Source organism: Bison bison, unplaced genomic scaffold (assembly GCF_000754665.1).
Source record: "Bison bison bison isolate TAMUID 2011002044 unplaced genomic scaffold, Bison_UMD1.0 scf7180017864093, whole genome shotgun sequence".
Lineage (NCBI taxonomy): Eukaryota > Metazoa > Chordata > Mammalia > Artiodactyla > Bovidae > Bison > Bison bison.
In genome coordinates, this window is record NW_011494665.1 from 2,750,757 (window position 1) to 2,761,483 (window position 10,727).

General features: G+C 39.6%; 1 protein-coding gene across 9 annotated transcripts in view; it reads right to left on the reverse strand.

Moving 5' to 3' along the window:
- UBAP2L (ubiquitin associated protein 2-like) overlaps nt 1-10,727 on the reverse strand; it is a 48,303-nt gene that overhangs the window by 25,380 nt on the left and 12,196 nt on the right. For 6 of the 9 annotated variants that reach the window (XM_010838357.1, XM_010838354.1, XM_010838356.1 and 3 more), the window contains exons 5-11: nt 9,054-9,222; nt 8,584-8,679; nt 7,136-7,181; nt 6,564-6,676; nt 4,835-4,894; nt 2,994-3,046; nt 1,228-1,313 (exon numbers count right to left, since the gene is read on the reverse strand). In XM_010838357.1, coding sequence (XP_010836659.1) covers nt 1,228-1,313; nt 2,994-3,046; nt 4,835-4,894; nt 6,564-6,676; nt 7,136-7,181; nt 8,584-8,679; nt 9,054-9,222 — 623 coding nt within the window. The remainder of the gene's footprint in view (nt 1-1,227; nt 1,314-2,993; nt 3,047-4,834; nt 4,895-6,563; nt 6,677-7,135; nt 7,182-8,583; nt 8,680-9,053; nt 9,223-10,727) is intronic. The other 3 variants (XM_010838359.1, XM_010838358.1, XM_010838361.1) reach the window with 1 other exon arrangement.

The window sequence follows — 10,727 nt, forward strand, 5'->3', positions numbered from 1 at the left end:
TTTAACCAGTCTGTGGTTCCGTGTCTGGTTCTAACCATTGCTTCTGACCTGCGTACAGATTTCTCAGGAGTCAGTTAAGGTGGTCTGGTTTTCCCATCTCTTTAAGAATTTTCCATAGTTTTTTGTGATCCACACAGTCAAAGGCTTTGGCGTAGTCAGTAAAGCAGATGTTTTTCTTGAACTCTCCTGGTTTTTCTATAATCCAACAGATGTTGGGAATTTGATCTCTGGTTCTTCTGCCTTCAAGTTGGATTCTGGGCCAATAACTATCATGAAAGTGAAAGTGAAAGTCACTCAGTCATGTCCGACTCTTTGCAACCCATGGACTATACAGTCCATGGAATTCTCCAGGCCGGAATACTGGAGTGGGTAGCCTTTCCCTTCTTCAGGGGATCTTCTCAATCCAAGGATACAACACAGGTCTCCCACACTGCAGGCAGATTCTTTACCAGCTGAGCCTCAAGGGAAGCCCAAGAATACTAGAGTGGAGTAGCCTATCCATTCTCTAGTGGATCTTCCCAACCTAGGAATTGAACCGGGGTCTCCTGCATTGCAGACAGATTCTTTACCAACTGAGCTATCAGGGAAGCCCTACAGCTATCATATCCAGGTCCAGAAATAATTCAAGAGTTTTTCAGGGGATAAAAATATTCCCTGACAAGTGTTATCTCCCTCTATTGACTCCAATACTTATGTTCAAGTCCTAAAAAATTCATAAGATAGATGCTAGGGGAAAAAATGATCATCACACCCAGTTGGCTAAAGCAAAGACATAATTATAAAGCAAGAGAAGAAGCTATTGAACAGTTCTGCAAATTCCAAAATAAATAAAATCTTTCCACTTTTAGCTTTTCTTAACCTGATTTACTGTAAGTTTATATTATTCTAAGTTTTAATCAGTATCTGGGATGCTGACAAGGCTAATGTGTATATATATATGTGTGTATATATATATATATATACACACACACATTTTCTTGATGTATGTATTAATGAAGGACTATCTGGAAGAAGTTAACTTCAAAATTATACAGATATTCATTTGGTAGATAAACTACTATCAACTCTTACAAAAATCTACCTATAAACTAAATAGGACTGTAATGTGATTTGATTCTATTATCAACACTATGGGAGTTCATGAAGGGCCAGTACCACTCCTTCCTTACAGCTCACTTAGCAGATCCCTCTGAGAAAAGATACTGGCAATTCACACCACACACTTGCCTCTGACCAGCAGTGATTGTCACATTCTCCGCAGGCAGAGGCACTGAAGACACATTAGAGGCAGTGAAGATCTTGGTCTCAGAAAGCTGGAAAACAGAGGCATTAGTCACTCCTAGTGTTAGGCTAGTTACAGTCCAGAAACCTGGCAGAGGTAAGGGGAATGCAACATAAGAAAAAGGGAAAAACTCCTACAAGTGAGAACTGTTTACCCTAAGAAATCCTGAATGGACTGACTTTCAAGCCCCTTCTATCTATCTTCTGTAGATCTTATCAAAAGAGAGAGCAGAATCCATGAACCCAATAAAATCTAGTGGAGTCACATAATATGCACCCTGAACTTATAAGAAAGTGAATATGCTAGACAGAAAAATAGAGAAAGCCCCTTTATATTTTCTCACTATGCCTCCCAACTCCTACCTCAATCCGAATCATACTTTATCTTCCACTAATCCTCTCAAAGGAAGACCCCAGCCAAAATGAAGACAGAAATAAAAATAATTCTTTGCTTTTGAGCAGGAAGGGCCCAAATTCTGATGTGCTGAAGTTTGCAGGAATAATTTTAACGTGTTTTGCCTTAAAACTGACTTTATTACATCTAGTCTCTCCCCTATAAGACATTAAAATCAAGTAAGCCAATTGCAGGGAATAAATATTTCTACTATTCAAAGTTGATTTAATTTTTTTAACCATGCTGCCCAGTTTGTGGGCACTCAGAGTTCCCCAACCAGGAATTGAACCCTGGCCCTCAGCAGTGAAAGTGTCCTAACCACTGGAACACCAAGCAATTCCCCCACAACTTTAAAAATAAGTTAAAAAAAAAAAAAAAAACTTTCTGATTGAAACCTCCCCTCTAAAGACAGGAAATCCACTCCCCCCAATATATCATTCTCTGAAAGGTGGTTAAGCAGACAAGCCAAATCTTATGAAGTATTCACAAAGCAGTCTAGCTCAGCTACAATAGAAAAGAATCACACTCTGATGCTGATGCATCTGGAATTTTAAAACTCAGCCCTGAAAACCAAAACAGCTTGACACACCATTTCCTCTTACCATATTCTGTCTTGCTTGAGTAAATACAAAATACAGGAAAGTTCATCCATGATCACTATAATTCACAGCAAAGGCTTGACTGTGACCAGCCATCAGCAAAATCCCTTTACTCAGGTACTACTCCAATGAATTCACATAGCTGTTTATGTGCCACACATCTATGAGGTTTCCAAGTTTAGTCACTGCAGAACAGCCAAACCTACATTTTCATCTCAATTAAAATCATCCAAGTTGGGCTCTGAGTACAATAACAAAATGGGTTTCAGAGTCAACCAAACTTTCACCATGTACCCACCTCTAAACCAATTACAGGACCATACACCAAAGCCTGAATGTGAACCAAATAACTGCACTGCTCCAAGGAGCATCACGTGCTATCAGAAGCTGCTGCTCAATGCATTACCTGCCTGACTCCATCTCTGGTGCCCTACCCAACCACCATCGCTTCCTGGGATAAATCCGACAATCAGATATTGGACTTACACAAGTGCACTTGCCCTTTCCATAGTCTGGTTCCAGAGAGTCCTGTTCATGCCCAGTCTCCTTCATATAACATATGTGAAATGTTCTTGCTCAGAACACTATTTTGGATGTAAAAGTTTTGGGTCAGAATCTTAAGGGTGAATTTTAAGGGGTAGAATCATACCCATTTTCTATCCCTAAAACATCACTTAGGGATAGAAGGTACTGATGAGGAATAACATGGGAATACTCACATCTTCATTCCAATCTTCAGTTCCCCACTCCTCTGTTGCAGTCCTCCATGCGCCTGGGAATAAAGGAAAACACAATGAAGTAACTTTAAATGCCAGTACAAAGCATGTGTAGAAAATACTAATGCATTAAATTTTTTGGCAGCCAAAAGTGTAACCAGCATTTAGTAATCAGAAAGGATTCTTGGGCTTCAGAGGGAGAAAAAGACTTTTTAGAATACCTCAGAACACCAGGGTTCTAATTAAATTTCACAGCTACTTTCAGTTTTTGTCACACAGCTGTAATAGGAAACAGTGCGAGACAGCAAGAGAGAGAAACAAAATGCAAGAGAGAGCAAGACTCCAGTAGATCCAGCACTCCAAGCAATCTCTTATAGACCTTCAGGCCTGACTCAGTGGTCTGGTCAGTGAAATGGCAGCAGATAATTCAAGCCAAAACATGCAAACTCTATCTATTGAGTATAAGACAATACTGCCAGCAGTCTGAAGAGACGTGGCAGCAGGGGCAGAGGAACACAAATGGTTTCAACAAGAAGGCCTGAAATCCAAACAGAGCACTGACACCTATCTGCTATGGAAACTAAATTAAAAAACTCTGCTGGCTGTTATTTTCAGAAGACACAAGGTGAAACTGGAAAAATCAAGTAATTACCGTACTAATCCTAACTATATGAGACATGAAATCTGACCTGCTGAGCTCACGGCACAGACAGTGGAGTTATGCATTCTCCTCCTGTTGGTAATAACGTAGTGCAGATACAGTTTCTGTAGAAGAGGTCCATAAATAATCAAACTATCTTCCACATTCCCCTTGTTTTGTGTCACACATACACATGTCCTTCTCAGAAAAGGAACCTGCCTTTTCTTAAGGAATATGGGTGAGTTTCTGAGACCTAAAATTCTTCCCTTCAAGCAAAGGACCACACTAAGAAATAGGCACTTATCTGTAGAAAAGACAAGAAAACTCCTGGTTTTCTTCTCTAGAATAACAGTATATATTTAATAATTCTTATAGCATTCTCTCCAAATGGAGAAAACTTCTTACAAGAATCAAAGAATGAAGGTCTGGCATTCTGATTTCATGATCACTGAAAAGAAACATTCTAATACCTACAGAATCCATCTGAAATTCTTCTAAACATTTAACAATGAAAAATCCTATTTCCTAGAGAAAAATATGTCAGTGCAATGCCTTTCCCAGGACAGTGTTAAAATTGTACCACAGAAATTTCAAGCCACTTAACAATGACAATGTTCTCCAAATCAAAGTCCAATCTCAATTTAAGCAAGATACAAATAACATTTTTCTCTCCCTCTCTGGTGATACCGTTCTTCCTCCCCATTGACATCCATCCCACCGTCGTTAACTGGAATCCAAAATGTGGGTTAACACATACACACAATCCTAGAATTAGAAGTGATCTAAGAAGTTACGTACTACTTAGAAGCTCTCTCTCATGCAAGAATTTTTCCCCCTGCACTCTGGTGACTGTATTTGGAATGGAAAGGAAGACTGTAGACAGCTACCTGACACCTTCCTATACAGGACATATGGTCACAGCTAAGGAAAAAGACTACACACTGAGGAAGCATTAAGACGCAGAAAGCGTTCAAATATTCTAACAGATTAGGGCTTCCACTCCACCAGCAAAAAGCACAGACAAAGTAAATATTAAGTGTTCATTAAGCAATTTTCTAAGTAAGAAAAACAGGCACAGAATCAAAGGAAAAAGCAGAAAAATAAAAAGCAGGAAGACATAAAGATGACATATCCACAGATATTTCAGTTCATAAAAATCTATTATTAAATATCCGGGGCAGTTAGGCGCCTGGATGTATCATACCAGGAGCAGTCTCAAATTTTCGGGGATAATTTGACCCCTCAACCCCAATGAAATCAAGTCCTGAAACAAAAAAGAAAAGAAAAGAAAAAACAACCAGTGAAATTTTGCTTGTGAATGAGAATGATTGCCCCCAACAAACAACTCCCACTGTACCTGTGGATATTTTAAGGGTAGATTTCAGTCTCTTTTTAAAATAAAAAGGGAATTTGAAGTTTGCTATCATGAAAACATAAAAAGAGATTATGCATGAAAAGTTCAACTCATCAAACTAACAAGGATGAATGCACGGAGCTAACCCAACACTAACAAGATGACAGGAGCAGCACAAAATTCATTCGGCAACAGATAAGAAGTTCTGATTCCAGCCTCCCAAATTTGTTCTTCTCTACATGGTATAAGCAAATACACACCTTTTCCTTTCCTCTTTTTCCAACCAACCTAGGATTGGGACTCCATACCTAATTTTCTGTGCACAACTAAAAACAAATCCCTCAACTTTTGTTATTCAGACTGCTACCAACGCTCTAAAAAGCCATCAAGAGATGAATGAAGAGTTCTAATGCCTCCAAATTAAAATAGAAAAAGACATTTCATAGCCAATAAGGAAGCTCAAAAAGTTATGTAGCTTGACAATAACTTTAGCCTCTGCTCCTGAAAAATCTGTATTCAAAATGAGCTTTTAAGACAGCTTGATGAACAAAAAGCATGTAATACTCAGGATCTGAGTTATAGCATACTGTGGCCAGTAGGTGAGAAGAAGTTTGTGCCAAAGACCTTCCTAAAGATGCAAGATTAAGGTAACAGATCTCTGAAAGGGGGGTAAGGCAAATTTAAGTGGATAAACAGTCAAGAGAGCCTATTTCATGCTCCTCTATTAACCCATCCCCCCTTTATAAGACAAAAAAAGTCTCAGGCTTTTCTTTCCAAGTGTTGACTCAGCCAGAAGGAGATAGTTGATCTCCTCAGAAGAAAATACTCTGGAACCCAGAGGCTGCTCTCATTTAAAGTAATCAAAGTATTTTTTACTTCCAAATACATCTTGCTGTGTCCCACAAGCCTAACATATCCACAAACATCTATGCTACCCAGATAAGCACCAAAGTCAGCTAACAAAAAAAAGCAAATCCCATAATACCCTATCACACCCAGAACACTATCCAACAATGAGAGGCTAAAAGTCTCCAGAATTTCTTCTTGCCCAGATACTGATATTTACCAAAAATTAAAGGAAAAAGACATTCCTATCTCTGTATGCAAAAACAAATTAACAGTGGGCTTTGATTCTGGGCCCTGTTCACCTCTACAAGTAGTGGGTTGAGTAATCCTGGATATCTTGTCAAAAGGCAAAGCCAAACAGAAACACTAGGAAATACAACTGGGAGCTGACGGTATAATGGAAAGAGCACACGGCCTTCTGGAGTCGAAAAATTCTAAGTTCAGATACTAGCAAATTTCATAATCACTCCTGCAATCTAAATCTTGTCATCTGAAAAGTGACAATAAATAATGTTTGTTTTATAAAATAGTGACAGATCAGGTGAAACAGCATGTATAATGTGCCTGTAGGCACACAATAAATACAGAGTACACACTAATACAACCGTTATCCCTCTCTCTCCCTGTCTCAGCACTCAAAAACTATACCTCCACATTCTTATGTTAGTATAACCTCAAAAAAATTACTTCCTTAGGTTCCAAAAGACAAAAAATGAATAAAACAGTCACTCACTCGTCCCATCGTCTGGTTCAAAGTGGCCAGTGTTGTTCCATGTATTGCCGCTATTATTGCCATAGTTATCATCAGTATTGGCCGGCTCTGCATAATCAGCTGGGTTAAAGGTTCTGGGAGAAAAAATAAATAAAAAGCTTAAGAGCCTCTGAGCTCTAAGCAACATCAGTTGAAATTAACTCAAAAGGAGGGCCATTAGAATCTTGTCTGTTCACTTTTCCTCATTGTACCAGCTTACCTAAAATTTCATGATATACTCATATAGATATCTATCATTCCCCTTGCATTAGGCCACTGATAAAATCCACATAAAGATTTTGGAAAAACAGCAGGTATATATATTCACATGAAGTTATGAGATAAAGTAATCCAGGTGGTAAATGCTTATCTCACTAAAATAAGCCCAATGTCTGGACACATCTGATGAAATACTATAGCAATCTGTCTGATCACATTTGGTTACTTAGCTGCCTATTATCCTCAGGATACCAGAATATTAACCACATCAAGCTACTATGGTAACACTTATGGAAAAAAATTAAAGACTTTGACATTGGATCAATGAAACTCACCCCATTCCTTGAGCAGAAAACCTTCCTCCGCGCCTACCAGAGCCACCTAAAGAGGGAGAGGGAAACATTTTAAAAATTGATATAAACCACCATGCCAACTGAGGCAACTTTGCAAAGTAAGTGGTTGACATCATTAGATGTTCCTTCTCTCACTCTGAAGCACATCAGTTAATACAGGAGGACAATCCTTATTATTGACAAGAATGTTTCTTTGCTGAGTGAACTGCCAGATCCTTAAGCAAATATAGTAATAACAATACTAGAGGAAATGACATCTACCTTCATCCCCACTGCCCTCACAGTAATCTCCAGAATTTGCACTACATCTCAACAATTAAGGTATCCAGCATCCATCTGAATTTTTAAACTTTACAATATTGTATTGGTTTTGCCAAATATCGAAATGAATCCACCACAGGTATACCCGCGTTCCCCATCCTGAACCCTCCTCCCTCCCCATACCATCCCTCTGGGTGATCCCAGTGCACCAGCCCCAAGCATCCAGTATCGTGCATCGAACCTGGACTGGCGACTCGTTTCATATAATATTATAATACGTATTTCAATGCCATTCTCCCAAATCATCCCACCCTCTTCCTCTCCCACAGAGTCCAAAAGACTGTTCTATACATCAGTGTCTCTTTTGCTGTCTCATATACAGGGTTATTGTTACCATCTTTCTAAATTCCATATATATGCGTTAGTATACTGTATTGGTGTTTTTCTTTCTGGCTTACTTCACTCTGTATAATCGGCTCCAGTTTCATCCACCTCATTAGAACTTATTCAAATGTATTCTTTTTAATGGCTAAGTAATACTCCATGTGTATATGTGCCATAGCTTTCTTATCCATTCATCTGCTGATGGACATCTAGGTTGCTTCCATGTCCTGGCTATTATAAACAGTGCTGCCATGAACATTGGGGTACACGTTGTCTCTTTCAATTCTGGTTTCCTCAGTGTGTATGCCCAGCAGTGGGATTGCTGGATCATAAGGCAGTTCTATTTCCAGTTTTTTAAGGAATCTCCACACTGTTCTCCATAGTGGCTGTACTAGTTTGCATTCCCACCAATAGTGTAAGAGGGTTCCCTTTTCTCCACACCCTCTCCAGCATTTATTGCTTGTAGACTTTTGGATCACAGCCATTCTGACTGGGGTGAAATGGTACCTCATAGTGGTTTTGATTTGCATTTCTCTGATAATGAGTGATGTTGAGCATCTTTTCATGTGTTTGTTAGCCATCTGTATGTCTTCTTTGGAGATACGTCTATTTAGTTCTTTGGCCCATTTTTTGATTGGGTCATTTATTTTTCTGGAATTGAGCTGTAGGAGTTGATTGTATATTTTTGAGATTGAATTTTTTTTTTTTTTAAATAAAGCAGACCCCCTACTAAACTAATAAGAGTAGCATGTCCCCAACATCCATTCCCCCAACAAACTGATCACCTCTGCCTCGGCCACGACCTCTTCTGCCTCTTTCTGTGCCTCTTCCAGAAGGCCCTCCACTCTTGGTGCCATCTAATCCATTTTCCTGACCTCGAACTGAAATTTAAAAACAGAACACTACAAATGGCCAGAGTAAAGTGAACAGGAAAAATAAACTGTATGCATACATGATTAGGGGGAGACAAAAACAAAGAAGAGAAAATGAGCTAGAAGGACAGAACATGATGGTTACTAGGGGAATGGTTCCCAGTCAAAAAATCTTACAAACAGCTAACAAGGTAATTTCATGCTAAACTGGTGGCTGTTGCTAAAAAAATCTATATGTAAGAAATGCCAAGATCTCAGAACAGATGATCGTAAAAAAAATCAAAAAGATAATGGTTACCAGGTTTAGCCTCACAAGGCCCTGACATCCCTCAAGTCTAGACATTACTAACCCACAGCTGGTTTTGTTAAAGCCCCATGCATACACTCTCGTCCACGGCTGGCACCTCTTCCCCGTCTTGGTGGCCCACCACGTCGCCGACTATAGTCTCTGTCCCGGTCTCGATTTTCTTTGCCTTCCTCGTTGGATTCCGTTTGGCCACCATCCTTTTGTCCTGAGACTCCCTTCTTCTTCCCGACCATCTCCCAGGAATGCTAAAGAAGAAAAGAACATTCGTGTCAAATCAGTATAGGTTGCTACCAGGAAATGAGAGAGAAAAGTTGGGACAACTGTTAACCATTCTCTCAGTATCCATATCTAAGATACTTCTATAAGTTTACTTCTGTTTAAATTGAGGTATAGACAGGACCTCAAGACAAATTCTGCACCTATCACTGCAAAATTGAAGCCCTTTCTGTGGAGGAGGTGCTTATGGGCAAACGGATGCAGGAATCATTCCCAAAAGGGTCACCGAGATCTCCATCCAGTTCAGTCACTCGGTGTCCCCTTAGTCAAAGGGCCTAGTTACTTACTGGTTCGTCCTTTCAAGTGTGTTTCCCGGGCTGAAAACACTAATTCCCTATGCATTCAGTAATTTCCAATTTTTTATAGCCTTATCTATGTCAAACAAAGCTGAAAACTCAAAGTTTCTAAAAGTTAACTTTGAATTCAGAGTGAATGAATAGCATTTGAGTCGAGTACAGTCTCAAATTAAGCAACCTAGAACTTAGGAGGAAAACAACTACACCTGTTCCCTAACCCACCCCTTCCACACACACCAACTTCCTTTATTTAAAAGAAGACCAAATAGCAGTCAGGAAAGCACAGCCCTGGCCCTGAGACATGCTATGTCTTATTTTACTCACTGTGTTCCCCTTATGCATCTGAAATTGCTATAATACAATTCAACCTTCCTCAAAGGAGTTCAGGAACAAATATTTATAGCAAGGAAAATAAGCTAAACAGTCGTGCAAAAACTCATTCCTTAGGAAAATTAATTTTATAAACTTAAAGTTCTTTTTTTTTTGCCTTGCCTTGTGGCTTGCAGGTTCTCAGTTCCCTGACCAGGGACTGAACCCAGGTGCTCAGCAGAGTCAAAGAGCAGAGTCTTAACCACTGGACTGCCAGAGAATTCCTTATAGATTTCAAGTTTTAAATATATACATATACTGATTTATAATTTTTGCAGAAAATACATACAAATAAGTTCAAACGTGTATAAATAAGTTTCAGTTCAAATGCCAAGACTTTCATGTTTACCATCCTGGACACCAATATTCCAAATACCAAATTACGTAATACCAAATTATGATGGCCCTGTTTGCTCAGTTCAGTTCAGTCATGTCCGACTCTTTGCAACCCCATGAATCGCAGCACACCAGGCCTCCCTATCCATCACCAACTCCCAGAGTTCACTCAGACTCACGTCCATCGAGTCAGTGATGCCATCCAGCCATCTCATCCTCTGTCGTCCCCTTCTCCTCCTGCCCCCAATCCCTCCCAGCATCAGGGTCTTTTCCAATGAGTCAACTCTTCGCACGAGGTGGCCAAAGTACTGGAGTTTCAGCTTTAGCATCATTCCTTCCAAAGAAATCCCAGGGCTGATCTCCTTGCAGTCCAAGGAACTCTCAAGAGTCTTCTCCAACACCACAGTTCAAAAGCATCAATTCTTTGGTGCTCAGCTTTCTTCACAGTCCAACTCTCACATCCATACATGACC